At 40.9% G+C, this 21,645-nt stretch overlaps 1 protein-coding gene across 1 annotated transcript in view; it reads right to left on the bottom strand.

Moving 5' to 3' along the window:
- NDNF (neuron derived neurotrophic factor) overlaps positions 1 to 21,645 on the bottom strand; it is an 82,902-nt gene that overhangs the window by 4,436 nt on the left and 56,821 nt on the right. Inside the window, exons 2-3 of the mRNA XM_078676852.1 lie at positions 5,820 to 6,011; positions 4,199 to 4,323 (exon numbers count right to left, since the gene is read on the bottom strand). Of these exons, the coding sequence (XP_078532978.1) occupies positions 4,199 to 4,323; positions 5,820 to 6,010 (316 nt within the window). The 5' untranslated portion in view covers position 6,011. The remainder of the gene's footprint in view (positions 1 to 4,198; positions 4,324 to 5,819; positions 6,012 to 21,645) is intronic.

Below are 21,645 nucleotides of genomic sequence, written 5' to 3'. Positions count from 1 at the left end.
ATATTTTAAATAATTGGTAACACTATATTATGCAGAGTGCCCTCAAACCAATCCTAAAAAGAGTTAGGTGCATGAGAAGGTGAGCAGCAAAGGAATGCCAAGCAGTAAGATGGGCTTGGTAAAACTGTAGTATTAAACTAAAAGTGGGACGAACAGAGTATGGACAATACAGAAGAGACTGAAGGCGGAACTGCATTTGAGGGCAAGCATTAATGGAAGATACATTAGTAGAGAAAAGTTGATTGGAACAATAATTCTTAATTGACATTTCCTTGAAGTGAAATTGGCATCCACTTTTCACACTCACACTTCAAACCTTTCCGGTCGTTATAATATTGTGTTTCCTATCACACCCATTAGAAAATGCATAAAGCCTGGGATATGAAACATGGCCTGATTCACATTCAGGTTTTAGTCAGAGGAAAACTACAAAAGTGAAAGAGTAAGGAATACAAGTTGGTTTGTAGAGGGTTATTAGTTGATGGCGAGAATAGCAGTGAGTTATGGAGGGTGTGGATCAGAAAGAGCAATTGAATGACAATGGATGAGATAAGATTTTAGGTAATACAAGAGGGGTAAGCCCGAAATAAGATTGAAAACATATCGTGTGTCTACTCTATGCGGACGACCTGGACCAGACTTAGATTGGGCTACAAAGAAAATTAGACAGGTTCAAAGAATACTGCCAGGTCAAAAAACTTTTAGTTAATATGGAGATGACTAAGGTCCTATGTTTCGGCAGAAGGAAAATAGGGTTCTCCTGGTATCTGGGTACTGAAAAGCTAGAAAAAGTAACTGAATATAGATACCTGGGGATGTGGTTTCAGAACAATTTGCAATGGCGTGCTCACCTGGATGCACTAAATCTGAGGTGAAGGGATTAAAAAGATTTAATGGTGTGTATGGGGACATGTCCGACAGACCAGTTTTAAAAGCCTACAGCCATGGTGTCAACTCAATTTATGTATGGTGCAGAGATACTATATTTGAGTGGCAAAAATAGGTGGGACGATGAGGAGGGTAATTGTCTGAAAAATCTTTTTTTTCTGCCCAAATCATCAATGTTACTGGCAGTAAGACTTGAACTGGGAACCACCTCATGGGGCATTATAGCCTGCATGGCCCTAATACGCTTCTGGCAACGTGTGGGTTTGGGTCATGACCTTAAAATCTCACAATGGTGTCAGAAGGAAATTGTAAACAGCAATTTAACTTAGGCAAAAGAAACTAGGGCCATTGTTAGCAAAGCGTGTGATTTGTTAAAGATTAAATCGTGCCCCCAGGACCCTCTACTTGAGATCTACAAGAGAGAGCTTAAGATGCTGGGAATTGAAGCCTCTCGAGCACAGGATCAAGATTATCTCTCTAGGAAAAACTCAATTCTCCATATGGTCACTATGTGGCAAAAAGATCAACATTTTCCCTATATTGGCACGAAGTGTTAAGGTTAAGAATTGGGGTAAATCCATGTTCAATCAATCAATCAGGCAAATTTGTAAAGCACGCTACTCACCCGCTAGGGTCTCAAGGCGCTGGGAGGGGAGGGATCCACTACTGCTCGAATAGTTGCTACTGGTCATGAGTTGTTTACTGAAGGAGAGATGGTCCTGGGTCAGTCGTAGGTGGATGGGGAGGGAGTTCCATGTCTTGGCCGCCAGGTAGGAGAAGAATCTTCCTCCGGCGGTGGCTCTACGCATGCATGGGACGGTGACGAGGGCGAGGCTGGTCGAGCGGAGCTGGCGATTGGGTGTGTAGAATGTGAGGCGGTTGTTGAGGTACTTGGGGCCCAAGTCGTGGAGAGCCTTGTGTGCGTGGGTGAGGAGTCTGAATGTGATTCTCTTGCTGATGGGGAGCCAGTCCAGGTCTCTCAGGTGGGCAGAGATGTGGCTGTGTCGGGGGATGTCCAGGATGAGTCGTGCGGAGGCGTTCTGTATGCACTGGAGTCTTCTCTGGACTTTGGCTGTGGTTCCCGCGTAGAGGGTGTTCCCGTAGTCCAGTCGGCTGGTGACAAGGGCCTGGGTGACCGTCTTCCTGGTTTCGGTGGGGATCCATCGGAAGATCTTTCGGAGCATGCGCAGGGTGTTGAAGCAGGATGACGAGACGGTGTTGACTTGTTTGGTCATCGTAAGGGACGAGTCCAGGATGAAGCCCAGGTTGCGGGCGTGGTCCGTTGGTTTGGGGGCGGTGCCCAGGGCAGGGGGCCACCAGGAGTCGTCCCAGGTGGAGGGGGATGATCCCAGGATGAGGACTTCCGTCTTGTCTGTGTTCAGTTTCAGGCGGCTGGTCTTCATCCACTCTGCGACGTCTTTCATTCCTTCCTGGAGGCTGGCTCTGGCGGTGGCGGGGTTGTTGGTGAGAGAGAGAATCAGCTGGGTGTCGTCAGTGTAGGAGATGATGTTAAGGTTGTGTTGGCGTGCGATGGCTGCGAGGGGGCTCATGTAGACGTTGAAGAGGGTGGGGCTGAGCGAGGATCCTTGGGGTACGCCGCAGATAACTTCGGTGGCCGCGGATCGGAACGGGGGAGGCGGACTCTCTGTGTTCTTCCGGCGAGGAACGAGATGATCCACTTCAGGGCCTTCCCTTGGATTCCGGTGTTGCTGAGGCGCTGTATTAGTGTGCGGTGGCATGCAAGTAAAGGGGTAAAAAGCTTCATGCTAAATAATGAAGGGAAATTCACCTGCACTTTGAGAACAACATGTGATATCATACATATTTTATTGGATTGCCGGAAGTTGTTAGGAATGCAAAGAAATTAAGAATAGGTCGCAAGCAGTAAACCTCTTCGTGGAAATGGTCAATTTAGACATAGCCTGTGCCATGGGGAAATATATAAAAAAAGTTAAAGAGTTCCTAAAATGTAATGACTATCGAGAAGTTTAGGTTAAGTGTATGAGGTGAATGAAATATAGAAGAATGAAAATCATGTGGTAAGAAAGATTTTATATTTTAGGATTTTATATTGTAAGTGTGCGTTTTAGAAATTTTCAAACTTCTAGTTTTTAATGTTTCCTCCCTTTAAAGGATGTGAGGATTGTCGCTTTTAAGATGTGTGTAGATTCTTTTAGAAGCCGTACATCCTGGTTTTATTATGTGGTATGTTGTTTACTGATATGCTTTTGTGGTTTTAATAGATCGAATAAAGTTTTTATTGATTGATTGATTGGATGGATGAGATAAGGTGGAGATGGGGACGTCCAAGTGAGAAGGGAGGGGTGTGACTCAGGGATTATATATGTGGAGAAACCAAATAAGGAAGGGAGCTGGTGGTGTTCCAACAAAGGGAAATGAAGATAACATGGTTACCATAGTATTTATGGTATAAGTTAGGAAAATCTGGAGTTACCACAGAGAGCCTGACAGGTCACAGTAATGGACAACGAAAAGACACACATTTGTGAAAGATGTGTAAAAAATGCAGAGATATTTGTACGCCAAACTTTTAATAAATGAGATCTCAACAACAGTTGAACATATTTTGAAATTAACTGACTCAAGACCAGCATCTCAGCTCTAAAATGCAAATATACTAAAGATTTGCAATATTAGGCTTAACGTTTTGACATCAATGTATGCTGTGCATGAACACCAGCTTTCTATTCGCTTCACTCGTCTAAATGAGACAGGGTGAAACACGTTGACATCCCAGAGGTCACACTATCTGGCAACAGGAAAAAGCATGTTTACAAGCAACACTTAAAGCTTGTGCATTGGTCCCACCTCAATACGGATAAACAAGCTGGCAAAAGTGTGCATTGTACCAGGAGCAAGTTTAGAAATGCAATTGTGCAACATATTGTCCTGAAGAGAACGCAAGGATTACTGAGGTTCCACAAGAAAATTAAGACCTGGCTATTCCCCAGGATGTAATATGCCTCTCTGTGTGGGGTAGAAGGAGATTCTCTGGATAGCATATCGACCCTCTACTATGTAGTTAACTAGCGCCAGGATGCCCGTAGGGTTGCAGTGCGCTCTACAAATGTTTATAATAATAATAATAATAATGTTTTCCAGATAATCTTTCCTCAATAGAGGCATTTAAAACTTCTAAAGGCTTTGTGATGTTCATTCATTGACTTGACACAGGAGCCTTCTAGGCCCCTTCCTTCAACTGTAGCGAGAGCCGTGGATAATGATGAGGCGGAGCTTCTAGACTGTAAACATTACATAATTATATTCAGCTTTTGTTGGAATTAATCACCTGATCCTTCACCGCTTCTTTCTTCGGGGAGCTCCTGCAGGTGCAGCTTCCATTCCAGAGGTGCGTCACATGGTGTTACTGTGATTGATAATGGTGTGTTGTCTTCTTCCACCACGAAGAAATACCTAAAAAAAAGCGAAGCAGCACATTTTTATTGCTTGAACCTCAAATGTTCAGACTTTTTTCTTTCATAAATAAAAAAAATACGAATATTAAAATTACTTTGTGAAAAGAAAAGTAAATTTGCGTGCTCACACCATAAGAATTATTGTAAAAAGCAGAAAAAAATAGGTATAAATGAAAAAGAAACGCACTTTAGATGCCTCATTCTTTGAAGAGTGTTTCAATTCAGAATCAACAATAACTTAAAAAGTCGCTCAGAAAAACAACCACTTTTAAATTGCAGTAAGCTTGAAAAGTATTCATGTTACAGTTTGGAGGAAAACTCTCTCTTTTGTATGCCAAACATTACAATACAGCGAATCACGAGAGCGCAGGGTCTTAACCAGCGCTGGAACCCAATCTGCATCCTGTCATTTAGACTACACTTATTTTGATGCAAGATGTTGCACATGCTTCTCTCGGATAATTAAATATCTCGGTCACATAACCCCTCCATTCCAGAATAATTCCCTTGCTTTGGTTTTTTAGCTGCAGTTTTTGTGGTCCAGACATTCCCTCATCTTCGTAGCTTTCTTCTAGACTGTCTCTGATCTTTGTTTATCTTTCTAAAAAAGAAGGCATCCTGAACTAGGCCCAGGACTGAACTGTTTTCTTATGTGTCATTCTGTGCCTGAATGCGTTTTTCAACATGGCACACTTAGTGAACAAGAGGGTTACTATTAATCCATCCCAGAATGTGCGTTATCTGATCAAAAATCTGTTTATGGTTTTTCACCATCATGGATTCATAACAAAATATTTTTATCGTGTATATGTAATTTCTAAGTGGAAAAACTGTCAAATATATGCCATCAATTAGGGGTTGTCGTGCTAGCAACTTGTACTATGTGCCTGAGCACCCCCTAGCTTTAGACATTGATCAGAATTTATAACTGGATCACTCTGCTCGCCACCAAAAAGCAAATGGAAGCCATGTGTGTGTAGGGGGGGCGGTAAGCATCTAACACGTGTGTAATGCTGTAGTGTCTTTGATGGACAAAGTGTGCATGATATAGCGCCTACTACCCCTGATATTTTGGTGAATTGAGGTATATTTAGTGTTGTAGTTAAATCTATTTTCTGATTCACAATGGAAGGATACGTAAGTGGCTGTTTCGAAAGAATTGTGAGGGGATGGGAAATGAAAATGAAGTAAACACCCACAAAATCTCGTGCAGGTGTTTGCTTTTCGCTAGTCTCAGGGCTCGAGTCGGGGTACGGCGTCCCCCCAATTATTTTACCTGGGGGACACCATCCCCCCTGCCAAACAGCTGGACTTCACTCTTTGGCCTCTCTGGGACAAAGAGCTCGGCACCTTTAGTGACGTCACTTCCTGTTGTGATGTCACTTCTGGTGACAGCGTCCCCCCACTTCTTTTTTTACGACTTGTGCCCTGGCTAGTCTGGAATTTATACAAACAGTACTGCAAGAGCAGAGCCACCAGAGAAGGCGCGAATACCTTTTTGGATTATCTCGGAAGAGGTAGCTACTGATCTCGGCTCCATCTGGGATTACAGATGAGTCGTGGAACAAGGCTTTGTCCTGGATCTGCATCTGGAAGCGCTCTTCATCCCTAGTGGGCAACTTTTGGGTCCTGGTGGTCGAGGGCAGAAGCAGCAGCAAAACCACCGAACACTGAAGCAGAAGCATCCTACAGGAGGGACCCAAAGGAAAGAGTTACTTTTCAATGTAGGACTCTCAGGAACTATTCTTTGAGCTACTACTGAAATGAGCTCAAGGAGACAAAATCTGAGAAAATACACCAAGTGAATATATAGTCTGAATTTTTACAACGAATATAAGAAAACAGTTAAAAAAAACTGGTTGATTTTGCTGCTATTGGGTTGAAGGGAAATTATTTACTCTTTTCGTCTATAAACTGAAGGAAAAGCAAGAAGAATAGTTTTGTTTTATTTGAAAAGAAATGGTTTGGCTGCATCAATACACGGGTGCTATTTTACATAACCCGTCTTCTCGGGAAGTCAGACATACAAGCAAATATACTCAAACACACAAAGTTCACACAACACAAATACACTCAAGGATGCAGTATTCCGTCATTCACGAGAAAATGCTGAACACTGAAACATGATCACATCGGGAAACAATGACTTGGCTCATGTTGTTCTGATTAACGAGTGAATATTACATTTTCTCTATATATCCTTATTCCCATAAAAGGGTGACCGTAGTATATGTTAGCTATTTCTTTCAGGATTATTGTCATGTATTGTATTTTATTGTAGTGTAATTTAATTAATATAGAGCTTACTTTCTCTGACGAGTGGTGCAAGGGTGACCTATTTTCTTCTAGCAGTTTTGCTTAATGCCTACGCCAAACTACGCTCCTCTAGGGGTGACAGTATCTTGTGACCTAGAAAATAATCTTTGCTGTTATTAATATTGTAGGAGTAAGTAAGCAATGGACCAAAGGAATTGGTGGGCAATGGGAAGGGGGCCGTGGCCCGTAGGATCCTCAAATGCCTCTGCCTGTTGTTGCATTATAGAGTTTTCTGCGTAGTTTTCACACTCCCTTTATTTTAAAAATGCTTTTACTTTGTATTACTTCCTGGACTTTGCCAGGCCGGAAGTACCTTAGATGATCTGGTACTTCTATTAACAGTTCGGCTTCCCATCATCTTCTCCTTTGCTTCCCTCTTCCCTCCTAACCCTCTACCTCCGTACACACGTGTAAATTCTTCAAGTACTTTTCATGCATTTATTTGTCGTAATGCACCTGACAAACCTTTTGTGCTTTATCAAACCGGACATCTGCATATGACTCGCAGCCCCAACAGAATATGTTAAAGTGGCTTTACCACACCCTCACATGTACAACATGGCACCAAAGACATTCCACTGGTAGAGAATGATCTTCCAATAATACAATTCACCCCTGCGCAATTGTGAATACACCAATGATGTAACAATCCTTCAAAGGGACAACAGAATGCATTAATCTGATAATGTCTCACCAACATGAACACAACACAGTACCAAAGATTTGGAAGGCTATTCTTTGGAACAGTACAAGACTCTCCTCATGGGCATCAACATTCACAACTGCAAGGCAACATATTAGACAGTCCATCCACACCTACAAACACACTAAACAGCACCAAAACCATTTGAGTGGCTTGGCCATGTCCCAGGAGCAAAACTTGTTCGGTACACAGCTGACCCTCACACAGCAAATGCTGATCTGAATATCATGTCCTATCTTCAAAGTAGAAAAAAGCACCACAAGTATATAGTTGGCGATGAGATGCTCCATGACAACCGCTAGGCCATGGAGAACAGTATATCCTCCTGGGATGAGACAAATGGGAAACTCCACAAAAAATCTCATGTGGAACTGCCTCGCACAAGACACAATTACACAGGATGCAAAGACTCCATGAAAATTTTAAGCAACCCCTTATTTTACACTCTTGACAAAACAGCTCGTCCTAGATTCTGGGTCGCATTCAGGTATCTAACTTCGAGTTTGCATTTAGTGCTGTGAAATAAATGAAAATCTGCTTTCCATTGGTACTTCTTCACTAGACCCCTGTACTTTAAAGCTATTTCTGTGACCAGATGAGTAAACGCTGTTGATGTTACACCTCCTTGGCTTTCACCGAAGGCACCACTGAGCTGGTTAGTCAACGACTCACAAAGAAAACATGTGCATCACACTTTTCAAATGCTACAAACCTGACTAACTTGCGAGAATTAAGAGAATGGGAATGCAACACTGCAATCCCCCATTTTCAACACAATGGTGAATGTTCCAATGAAATTTGCAGCTTCTGTTGTACTCAGAAACATTGATTTGATTATTTATTGACCACCCTTTAGCCAAGATCTTCATAGTATTAGGAGATTGAAAGATTACTACTAGTGCTACCAGCAATCATTTGCACAGTGGAAGCAGTCGAGGGACGACAGCTTCCATTGTGCTTTGTGCAGCTGCTATTAGCAGAAGAAGCAGGCCCTAACAATGCACGTTTCTCAATGAAATGGCTTGTCATGCATTGCCCAAGCAGGTTCAGATGTCTACTGTTGTTCGGTTGCCTCCATGCCTGCTTTGACAGGTCTGTGCAATGAGGTGCCTTTCTGTCCTACACTCCATTCTATGACTAGTTCTACACAATAAAGAGAAGTGTAGATCAATTGGTCAATGTGAAAGAATTTGGCCATTGCAAATCTTAGAAACTTCACACAGTGACAACACATCTCTACAATCTTCATCCTTTAATTCTCTTCATCTTAATGCGGCCGATTGAGTACAAATCAGCCAATCAGTTTTGCTTCTCTGTATTCTCTGCTCTTCCGTATAATTGTGTTGCACTAGTTGTTGCTTGTGTATTGCACCATGGAATCTAATAACTCGCACGAAAAAGGCTTGCCATAATATTCAGCATCCTTATGCAAGCATTAAAGGGTCCAACCATTGGATGATGTCACCACAGATCTCAAAATCCCAGCATATATCATTCAACAAACATATAACGTAGAATATTTATTGTTGTTGATAGTTAGAGATGCAGGGCTGTGCAAAGTGAGACGTTTTTCCCTACTCTCAGTGGCCCCAATAACCACTGGTTAAAAGCCCAACAATTTAATTGCCTCATTCCTTTTCCTCCTCTACATTATCTTACAGTCCGATTTAGATCTTTGCGGACGGGTTACTCCATCACAACGTTGACGGATATCCCGTCCCCGAAATATAAATCCCATTATATCCTAAGGGATTAATATTTCAGTGGACGGGATATCAGTCACTGTTCTTATGCAGTAATCCACCCGCAGAGATCAGTCAGGCACTTAGTCTGTCCACCCATGTAGGTGGCATGCAACTCTATTCATTTTACTGAATTCAGAATTTGTGCAATGATCTATTTGACAACGTATCCATCTGTGATATGTGGAATCTGTCTGGATGTACATTTACATTCTGCTTTTCAGTATAGAAGCATATACTGTAAGTTTGTCTATTGGAATTTGTATATCTTCATCTGACAGTTCACCAGAAAGTCTGTTTTATAAATTTGCCCCAATTGCATTTGCCAAGTGGCTCTCTGGACATTCCCGGTCTGTCCGTGCTCATCTAAACGAAATAATAACAGTAGTGATAATATAATCATGACGGTAAACAACTTATTGCTTTTCTTTGATCCTCCTATTTATTATTTTATTGTTATTATTATGAATATTATTATTGCCCTATAATAATAATAATAACTGCAACAGAAGAGAAAAAATTAAAGTTAATAACAGTAAAAATTATATTGATAAAAGTAATATATCATAATTGTGCTTTGCTATATAACGCGTCATTGTCTATAAATAATGTTGTTCTATCTCCGAGGATAGTACTAAGCACATACGACATAATCAATCCCTCAGGAGAAAACAGATCATTCCTCAGAAAGCCGTCTCCCACCAATCTCCCACGTCAGCAGAAATATGTCCATTTGATACCACAGAGGATACCACTAAGTATGATACAGCACAGTGCTTATTGATTTTGTGTACATTACTAAGATGATGGGAAGGAAATGCGTTCTCAATTAATCGGAAAAGTGGCAACGTTTTGCTGTTACGCTAAATCTTCTAATCAAGACAACTCCCTTTAAAAGAAGCTGCTATTATGACGGCACCAAGACTGATCCATGTATTGCTGCATGTGTACCCAGCGGCAACTGGACAGCATGGAAGGAGTGCACTGTTGCATCAGTGGTGTGTAGCCCCAGGGTTTTTGTTTTTTCGATTAATGATCCACCTGGGAAGGGCCGGCTTTACAGCTGTTAGCGTCGGGTGCAACAATAAGTTTTGGCACCCCCCATGACCCTCTCCTCGGATTCCTCACGACCACCAGGCAAAAATGTCCCTCATCTCTCCATAGGCCCTCTCTCACATACATTTCATGTGTTATAAAGCACTGGTAAGGGCTGACTTTACTAATAAGTATGTACATCTACCCAAACAAACACTTTTGAGCAACATTAGGAGAGATAATGAAAGAAAGGGTGGGGGGGGGGGTGGGGGGGCGACTGAAGGTCCTAATCGGTTTTGTGCAGTTTTCATGCATCACTTTGATGGCAGTTCGTAAGAGTCACTGTTGTATATTATGGTTGTATCTTATGAACTGTGGTTACAAAAGGATCTCTGTGACAAAAACAGTAATTCACTCAGCTATCCACATAAAATACAGATCTGTCATCTGCGCGGTATACGTTATTTACAGCAGGCATATTAACCCTCTGCATTACTTTATGGGGAGTCAAAGCTGCCCCTAGACAAAACTCCGATCTATCTTTCTAGCAGGAATTTTAATCACAAAAGTTATCTTGACATTTTTAATTCTGCCTGAAAACTGGACGCCTAAGGAACTCTGCTGAAGGGGTTTTTAAATCGTAAGTTATTGCTAAACACAGCGCCCCCCTAAGGTCAGCGCCCCCTCCCCAGGTTAGTGCACCAGTCACACTGCCCTAAAGCCGGCCCTGCACCAGAGAGGCTGCTACACCCCTCCGTATAAGCTGGCGATGGAATGCTCCAGTGCCCACTGCAGTATAGAATGCCAGCAATTTCAGAGCAGTCCATTGGTAAGGGCTGCCATGCTGCTTCCTGACAACATGCTATGAAGCTTTCATCTCAGCCCTTAGCTGTGGTTTCTTATCCATCACTTTGCGACCCCTGACACTCATATGGTAATTAATAGAATTCCATACACTACTTCGATTCAGGGTTCCCTTCTGAAAATTATTCCCCGCACGTAAAACCTGCCTGCTGCAAACATCTCCGTCTGGGAACGGGAAACGAATGTTTTCTGTTTAGGTAAAATCATGTGTGAGCCTGTTATTCTTTCTTCTAATGCACATATTATTGTAAGGCTTTTAATGGTGTTACCCCAAAGCCAATATTTGCTTAATGTTGTCGGAGTGAGCTTGGGTGACCTCTGCAGTGGCCCTGCTTTTGCTGTAGTTTGTGAGTGAAACCTGCAAAGTGTCAGTGGCGGCTAGAAGGCTTTTCCACCGACTCAAAGCACCAAGTAAGCCGTTTATTAAGAAGTTTACAACATAAGCCAAGCCTCGACGCACCAATAAGTATGAATACATCCGTCCAGGATCACACTCTGAGTAGACCTTGGTACTTTCTTTTCACCTTGTAAACACCGAGGGCTAATTGTGACAAAAAATACACATTGCTCTTTAGAGAAAGGGTGGTGGGGTAGCACAGAGTGTCAACCGTGATTACACCCAAGCAGTAACTACCCCCAGTTACTCAAGAGCGGGCGGTACCCGGTGCAGTCCTCCACTGGTAGTAGACATCTGTTGGTGGCGCTATGTGCTTGGATTCTGTCCATCCTCGTCCACCACCCCTAGTGTGAGACTGTTCAACACAATGCAGGTGGTGGACATGAGACTCACCTAAAGTATGACCACACCTTTGCTGGGTGTCTTTCAGACAGCCATGGCAGTTCTGCCAAAGACCTGCCAGCGCTCACAGCAACATGGAAAACTTTGCATAGAGGGGGTGGTCACACTTGATGGTTTCACAAAAGTAGTGAGTAAACCGGTCAAATGGCCTGATTTACTGGCCTTTACGACATTTTTTTTGGGTGCTCCATCTCCACTTTGACATTGCATCCAACTAGTAAAAAAAAACAGAAGATGGTACATAAAAAGTGTACCATAATGCCAACAAATCCATTTAATTAAATCAAAAACCATCTTTTCCTTTGGACCTCCAAATATCTCTGTCTTCTCCAAATACCAGGTGACATTTCCTATTTTCACAAACAGTAAAAACGATAATAAAGATATTTCTTCATTCAGCAACTCCATAATGCAAGTGTGTTTACTATAAAGAGACATGCTTTATTTCACAGTTGTCAATGAGAGGTGAAAATTGGATATGGACATCAATCATAGTTTATTTGATCATCATTCGCCCTCCCATTCACACACAAAAAGACAGGGTCATATATAATATGATGATGGGTACCATTTTGATGCTGTAATAGCACTAAACATCCACAGTAAAATGACGTGCTTTCAGTAATTAATGACCCTTTCCAATTATACATTTGTGAAGCCCGATTTTGAAGCCAACGATTTTAAAAGAAATCAGCCAAAGTACAGAGAGGCAGTACACATTTGGTACAGATTGATCATTTTTTTAAGTCTCAAATAATATTGTAGATCATAGGTTACAGGAATGTAACATTTTGGAATCTTGCTATTCTAAAAAAATCTCAGTGTCAGAAAGCAACTGATTCAATTTCCAAAGAAGTAGAAGATGTGTTATTTGTCAGGGTCTTTGAAGGTCGTGGCTATCTGAATAAAGCACTGCAGTCTGACTTTAGGGAACAGATGCAGGATTTATACAAATGACACACAAAGTAATACCTTGATAACCTGTACACTAAATGGAACACAGAAGGCTTATGCAGCTCATCTACACTGTGATTTAGAGGATTACTACATGACCTACACTTGGCAGCAGCGTTTGTTGATGCTGGTTACTAATTCGTTAACAGCACTGAGATGAGCAATGCAGTATACAGGTTCAAAAAAATAAAGAGAACTCTAAAATTATAAATAGGTAACTGACCCACTGGAGATGAGGGAGAAAATTGGATGGCGAGGGCATGATTAACTAAGCAATTTTTGGCTGTATATCTATGGCTCATTTTATGCTATTTGCCCATTATTGCAAGGACTGGGAAGTGGGAGGATCATGGAGAGGTTTGACAGGAGGATTTGTGAGCTCCCACATACTCATGAGCTTGCGTGCATTCGCAAACTCCTATTTTTACCTTTCTCATACCAAATATGGTCAGAGATATGCTCAAGCAAATGGCTGCAGTAATTCCCCTAGCAGGGTGAGAAGAAGATTCACGTATTCATTGGAGAGTAGGCCTAGGGGATTTCTTTGTGGAGTAAAGAGTTTCGCTTGGAGAAAAAAAGCAGATGAAACTTAAAAAGATTTACCTTAAACAGGACAATTATGGCCCTCAAATTACCTGGGCACTGTAGGCTTGGATCAATCATTCTTTATTGGGTCGAGTTTTTAAATGTACATCAATGGGTAAAGAGACATAGCATACCTTCAGAAGCGTGCAGTGAATCAACATACAAGAGTAAATGTGTGTTGGAAAATGACCTATTGTTCCCTTTGTTGATAAGTGACATGTCCAAGCAACACAGCATTCGGTGCTAATTAGCAACAATGTCAGCAATCTTGGAGAGGTAATGAAGGGGTAAAGAAATCTTGTGGCCATATTGAGTGACTAAAATCTCATTATATAATGCATGTAATACTGGTGACTTTATGCTGATCACCCCATTTTAGATTCTGTTTATTTGAAGCTTGGTGCATTTAAGTTATATTGCGATTTTTCTTATAAAATAAAAAATTTGGAGCAAAATGAAGATGTTCCATATTATTATGCTCGTTATTTAGGTCATATGCGTGTAAGTCTTGAGACTTAAAACTACTTGTAGTGAGACTGAAAGTTGCTGCTCAGTCATGTTAACTCCTTTATGATCTGTAGATCTGATTGTTCGTCATAAAGCATACATTTTTATTTTTTAAATATAAATGAAGGTGATTTTCCTATTGTTTTAAGTTGACCAAAACTGTTCTAACAACCAATTGAGAATTTTGCAGTATTAGAAATAAATGTAAATAGATATAATAGAAACTTTACATTTCGTTCTTGTATATGAATGTTATCAAATACAAATACAATGTACTAATTAGAAACTAGCTACAGTATAATTCTGTTCAACTCAGTAAGAATAAAGATTAACCCTTTTTCTTTTACCGTCCCATGGCCAAAGGATACGAAACAATGTTTTTCCCCACAATATTTAGATGGGTAATCTAATGTACATAATTGGGGAGGGTTGTCCTTTAAAGATGCGTGGGTGGACTGCCTACCCGCCATGTCACCAGAAGATATGGCTTCTGCTCCACTGGAGGACTGCCCACCCTACTTTGATTTCCCTGACTGCCTGGAGTGGGTTTCTGTGCCTATGCTGGTGTCTCTAACGTGGCAACTGTACTGTAGGGTTAGTGTAATACCAAAGAGGCGGCCTGTTGTTTTGGTGACTTTCTTAACCATAACCAATCTCCCAAAAGAGGAGCGTGTTTGTGTAGCACAAACATTCAATTGCTTTGAAGCACAGGGACTTTTCTCCCTGTGTCCGAGGTCCATTAATTGATTGCCTTGCCCTGGACTGCCATGGCTTGATTGAGTAGCAGAGACATCTACTGAGTCACCCTGTCTTAACTACGGCACGGCGACCATGATGATGACCAATCCCAGCCATGTCGTGGAGGGACATCAGATTAACAGTCTACACCAACAGAGTCACTGAGGCTCTGCCCTTAGAAGCCCTGCAGTTCCCCTACCTTTACATTCGGGTTCCAGACGTTTGGCAAGGCAAGTGAGCTGCCAGTTTAGTATGGTTCCACTGCTCTGCCAAACTCTGGCTGGTACTTTAAGTCTTGAAAATATCATTGCTAGTGAAGAAAATTTTATGCATGAAAAATGTAGGGAAAGTTGTTCACTATTTTTATTGCAACTGGAATACAAGTGTCTCTCTAATCAAAAGCATAAGTATTGTTTAACAAATCCACCCCACCGATGCAGAGCATGTTCTTTGACTGCAATTGCCAATAATGCAGCATAAAGCGATCCTGCGGTTTTGTGAACAAGATACAATCTTATTTGAATCCAAATAATTATATTTTCTTTCCTACTCATTGAAGGTATTCTAATCTATTTAATTGTGGCAGCCTTAGAGTATGCTACACCAGTCACATAATTCTGCATAATTCAATAGCACAGTTTAAGAACACACCAATATTTAAATGTACATATCAGGTTCACTGTAATATTATAACTGTGAGATCTATATAGGAAAGTTCAATTCTACTTCATCATGAACCCTTTCATGGTTCATTTCCTACTCATAAAAAAATATAATTCGTTTCAAGCTCCAATAAATTCTAGATGAACTCTGTTATAAAGTTTTATCCATCACTCATACATGTTCTTCTTTATTCATAGCTGCAACTGCTCAATATATTTCTCTTAATAGTTTCGCTTCCAAGCCATATATGTAATTAAATGTTCTCCAAGTTCAACATTTTCTAGTTCACCCATGCCGCATTTTGCATCTCTTTCATCTCCTCCTACCGTCAAACTTTATTTGACAACTTTGAATTCAACACGCTGTGGTTTTCTGTGATCACGCTCTGTCAATAATATATGCGTTTGAGCATAGGGGGTGAAATTTGTCCCTGACCAATTTCTCCCTTGACATTTACTCTAAATCTTAATTGAAAACAGACTTGCACACCACCATTTGCCCATTTGAAGTCTTTAAAGCTGATAGACATGCGTGGGAAAGATTTCAAGAAATGAAGTTGACATATTTGACAGTTCAATCATAAAAACTGTCAACAAACCATCAAGTACAAATTGGAAAATGACATTTGATAGCTTAGCTTGTGGACCTAAATGCAGGTTCTTACAAGAAGCATATAAAATAAGCAATTTGTTTAAATTTGGCAGATATCCCAGGCCACTACTTCTCTTTATTTGACAAAATCCACTAGTGCTCATACCATTACAGAATGTTTCAAATGCTGGTTATCTATTGCCACGAATTCTTGATGATGCCAGGTGGTCAGTCGGAAAGCTATGGAAGTATATTGCAATCATACAACTTTGTAACCGTACTTCTATAAATAAAGGCAGCATGCAGGCAGCACTGTAGCACACACTCTTGAATATCTCCAGAGAATATGGCAATATCTTCTTAAACAGGTACCAATTGGTAGTCCCTTCTCAACAGCATATTAAAACTGAGGGATTATTAACACAGTAACAAATCCGAAACACACTAGGACCTATTCACAAAAAAAATGTAAAAGTACAGGTGGAGATTTACATGTCTGCCTGAATATTCTTTCATGACTTTTGTCTATTCACAACCATTTCCAAAATTACACTTGGAAAGCTGTAAAAGGAGATGTTTGCCAAGCAAACTTGAGAGAATATCATGAAACTTTTCATAAAGGCCCCTATTCTCAATCTTCTAAGTTTTCCATTGAGCAGCACTCCGCACATGAGGAATGGAATCTCACATACACATTAAGCCTGGGTGGTGACCTTCACTCCATTAGCGGAGTTTTCCACACTGCGCGTTAAGCAGATCTCACTGAGTTTCCTCACTTGCATTCGTCACGTCAAGTTGGTGAGCGCAAGCATGGAAAATCAACCTCCCAGAGAGATTTCTCAACGTGGGTTGTCAGATTTCTCATTGGGAGTGGTTCAGTATGCTCTTGATTCCTCCCATTGAGAAACCCTCCGTTCACATTGAGAAAGCTGCAGTTCTAGTAAAAAATCTACTTGAGCGGCAGAAAGGAAGTAGCGCCCACTAATGCTGTGCATGGTGCCGTTCTCAATGATCGCACAGAGCAGACAAACACCCGGCGCTGAAAATCACCGCCAACAGCATTTATCTAACACACTCTGCTGCTTGCGGAGCTCCGTGTAGAGTGGCAAAGTTTTTTCGGCACTTTGCGAAGTTCCGCTAACTCCACCCAGGCTTAGTACACAAGCATTTATTTTCTCCATGGGGAAAATATTTTTCCCAATAGGGAAAGCCTTTCCCCTATACCCCATCAAATCATTTGGTGAACCTTTCCCATCTTGGAAATGAAGTACGGAATTTCTGAACATTTACATGGGTTGAATTGGAATTCAAGAACTGACAAAATTACATGTTTGTGGGTTTCCCCAGTCTCCCAGGACAAACCACACCCTGCTACTCTCACTTCCTACCCCTTGAGTGGGATTTACTACTGTGTATTTCTCTGCACTTGTGTGGGACACCTTCCCACTAGTATCTGCATTTGTGCCTGACAGGAAGCTCTTTGTATAATATTGACAGTTGTAAACATTTGCTTTCAGGTTTACCTTTGTGAATTGTGTCCGAACTCATTAAAACTTATTTTTGTGTGTGTGTCACACTGAGGAATGAGCTGATATGCCTTTGGTACTGTGAAGCTGAGGTGTTTTAGATATGCCAAACAACACATCACTGCATGTCTCTCACCTTAAGAGGAGACTCTGGTAGAATGTTTTCTTTCCATTATTCTATGGAACTTGTTGTCACTATTGTGTACATTTGTCAATGACAGGGTTAGTTTCTAACTGGAAATGTAAGCCTACATTTGCACGGTGTTCTCTTTTGAGGGTTTATACATTGATGTTTTTTTCCTATTTATTTCATAATCAGAAGAAATTGATTTTCAGGAAAGTAAGTGACATGCATGAAATATGGGACATTACTACTGTAACAATCTAATATGGCATTCACCCTTGCCTAATATGGCATTCACCCTTGCCAACGGGACTACAGCTTGACATGTGTGTCCAAACACTGAACATTTACTGGTCATTGAATGTTATAATCTGACTTCTTTGCCGAAAGCATGACTGGCTGAACTAAAAAAAAAAGCGGGTGAGAATGTTTTTCTTTTCTTGTCAGACGCCTGCTTTTACTTAAAATTAATCATTTTTGAAACACTGCCTGTTATTTAAATTCCCCATGTGCCACACAATTATCTGCCCCGTGTTTTCAGTGCAAAGGTTCTTTCAGACACATATTTTTGTTAAGAAGCTGGATCTTGAAACGCAGAACATATTATCTGTATTTTTAGCCACTGTGCAGCAGAAACACTCAAAACTGATTGAGTAATCAGGTTAGGATGTACATCACGGAGAAGACAGCAAAAAAGATAGCAATTGCATTACCAATTGCTCCCCAGATGTTTGAACTATCAAATATATATATGTGTGTACATGTAAAAAAAAAACATTTACAAAGGTTTTCTAAGAGAATATCTGTAACCAAAAAATAGTTTTAGATTTCCAGGCATACCTATAAGTGAGAATTCCCAACATTCATAAATCTGCACACCTGACCTCTTCGACTTTTAAATGCAGATATGTGATTTGCTCTAAGAATTGGCCCGAGATTATTAGGTTCATGGGGGCAGATTTATGAAGGCCTTGCGCCGCCGGTGCGTCATTTTTAACATGGGAAAAAGTGACGCACCGGCATCGCAAGGCCTTCATAAATCTGCCCCATGGTCTCTAAGAAATAGGACTTTAGGCACAATGGTCATGTCTCTGATAAATACATGTAAAAAATGTATTTTCTAAATGGGCATGTCAGTTGTGTTTGAGGTTGGATGTTAGAAAGTCAACTTCAGAAGTATTCTACTATAAGAATATATTGTATCAAAATTATCAGGCACCAAAACATTCTGTAAAGTATAGAATTACTGTTTCTACCTACATGTCAACATGCATTGCCCATATGTTAGGTTATTATTATTTTGGCGGTCAATTTATTCATGACCATATTTTTTTAGCACAACATTTAAAACTCGAAACTCTGATGCCACAGTTATGGGTGAATCTGATGCTACTGCATTCAGGCAATTGGACGGTAGATACTTATTTTGTTCTACATTCACGGGGCCACTATGCACTGCTCATGATTCTAATAAGGAAACCACAAATATTTGTGATTAGGTGCAGGATTACCTTTAAAAATACATTTGGAACTGTTCCGAAGCCTTTATGGCTCTCCTGAACATAGGTTCCCTTTAACTTCTCCGTAATCCCAGAACTAAGAAAACAAAGACAGGTAGAAGATCTACTGTTGTCGTTCTAACAATATGGAATATTTCCTTCCAGCATCAAATTTGTGGGTGACAACGTGCCATCATGTTGTCCAACTTGTTCCAGCTATACCTTCTCACTGACAGCGCCTCCACCCGATCACTACTCATTTCTTTGTGCCTCTGCTGTGTTGGTTTCTTATACAAAGAAGCAACAACTCTGTGACTAACAGAATAGTACTCTACAAAAAAGTCTTATGCAGTATGTTTACATTATGCAGGCAATGGCGTTATATAAACAATATTTCTAATTAGCAATAGATACAAAAAAGTGCTGTCCAACACATGACAACAGACGTATCCTAAAATGGGCAGCTATATTAGAAAATGTAGGTATATAAGAAATGAAATGACAAGGGACATTATCAGAAAGGTTCTTACTTAGACTTGGGTGGATGCACCAGCTCTTCTGGTATTTGGTATTTGGAAGAGATGCCTTAAACACTTCCCTTCCACATACTGATTTGCAACCCCGGATTGAGATTCGGTAACAGTTATTGAATCGCAATTTGTTGTTGGTACTTTTGGAAATGCCTTTTGTGTTTGCAAACAGCCTGATTCGTAGACCTCAAAAAACGGCTCCATACATCGAGCCGGTAGTCTGTGTCTTCAGAATTTTGATGTAGGTTTATTTTGAGAAAGTCCTATTACTACATTAGACACTAGCCACCACCACTGCATGCTCCTACCATGGCTTTTGGCAGTCACTGCTCCTAATCAAAGAGTTGGTTGGCCGATGATGGTAGAGTGGCCGGAAGGTGGTGGCCATGAGCATGATCTCCTTCAACCAAGTTTAAATATTGCATGTAGGGCAACCCCAATGTTTATTTACAAAATGGACTCCAAATACAACACGTTTTTCGAGCATTCCTTCTGCATTGTTCAAAATATTGACAGACTGTGATGCAGAAACTACACTGTGAGCTACAAGTGACCTGTGTTTGATTATGTGAGAGAGCAACTTGTTCTTGAATTTGAAATGTGAGTCTTTTGTGGGCTTACACTTTTACAGTGAAGATTGCATTTTGAGTACTACGGATAATTTTTTCCCTTAAATTGTATAATAACAATTCAATTAATTTGTGATACAAATAAATGTTTAAGGCATTTGGGCTTTTTTAGGGTTTTTTTGTACTCAATGCGCCTTGAGGGCTGGTTCTTTTACTTGGAAGAAGAATCGCTCCACTAGTGATTCCCTGTTGTAGGGGAGGAAGAAGAACTGAGTAGAGTGAATCGAAGGGTGGCAGGATAAAATATCAGCTACAATGCAGCAGGTTAGTCTTGAGCAGTTTGCATCAGCAGACACCTCCTCTGACCTTCTGACTCTGGTGCTCCATCACCACCATCATAGCATTAGGACTCAATTACAGGACAGAACCAGCATTATCTGCTGTGAGGCCGGTGCAACGGACAGCTGCACCACTATCCGCATTGTTGGTGTCTTGGCCACTATCTTGACAACAGCTTCAGTGCCAATGCTATGGGCACCAGAATTACAACATCATTTGCAAAAACAGCTACTGTAGTTGCTTGTGTTATTGAAGCTCCAAGAAAATGTGTTACCACAAATAAAATCCCTCTGCTATTACAGCAAATCTCTTAATGGGCCTGGGAAACTAAGGAGGAAGTTCATTCTGTGCATTAAACTGAGGAGGAGGCCAGCATGAACATGAATTCCCAAGAGTTCCTTCTAATAGCCACATTACATTAACTGTTGTGGTGACAGGGCTGTTTGCTCTTGCAAGAGATGTCTGTGTTGCCAGAGCGAGTGAGGGATAGACTTGTGAATCAGAAAAGGTCTAACCCAGTAGCGGTCGGTGGTGGGAGTGCTGCCGGGCGGTGATCTGGGGCAAGGGAGGGGCAGGGTGGGGGGTATTAAACTACAGAATATGGCCGAATACAGGTAAGTAAACATGTAAATAAATAAAACGAATTTCGTTGCAAACACTGCATCACATTGGCGTTATTTATTTATATGTTTACTTACCTGTATTTGGCCGTATTCTGTAGTTTACTACCCCACATCACCACCCGGCAGCACTCACACCACTGACGCTACTGGTCTATCCCTCAGAAATCCCAGGCAGAAAGAGCTTAGATGAAGATGTACAATGGCATCTGATTATTTACTGCCAATCAGTAAAACAGTAGGAAAAGGAGTGCGGGCAATAGCAGTTTCCAACATGCAGCTCATGGTTGGAGTTTGGTGTTGAAGCGAAAACCCATGATAAAATGATGCGGGAGATAGGTACAGGTTTTAGGCAAACAAGAGGTCATGGATTTGTTTCTATAGAAAAGTGAAGTCACTATATTTACCAATGTCATGACATGTAGTGTGTTAATAATTTAATTTTGCTGCAAAACCTTCCATTGTATTCCATTTTGTCTTTTTGATACTTATTGAGTTAGCTCCACTTACTCATGTTCATATACTCAATTAGTGAAGAAAAACTACTCTGCTTTATAATCTTTGCATTATAAACAAAGTCTCTCTAATTCTCAGGTTTCTTACACTTTCACTTGTG

The sequence above is a fragment of the Lissotriton helveticus genome, chromosome 2_1 (genome assembly GCF_964261635.1).
Source record: "Lissotriton helveticus chromosome 2_1, aLisHel1.1, whole genome shotgun sequence".
Lineage (NCBI taxonomy): Eukaryota > Metazoa > Chordata > Amphibia > Caudata > Salamandridae > Lissotriton > Lissotriton helveticus.
Note: the sequence above shows the minus strand (reverse complement) of the source record. Positions and strands in the feature narration are given on the sequence as shown.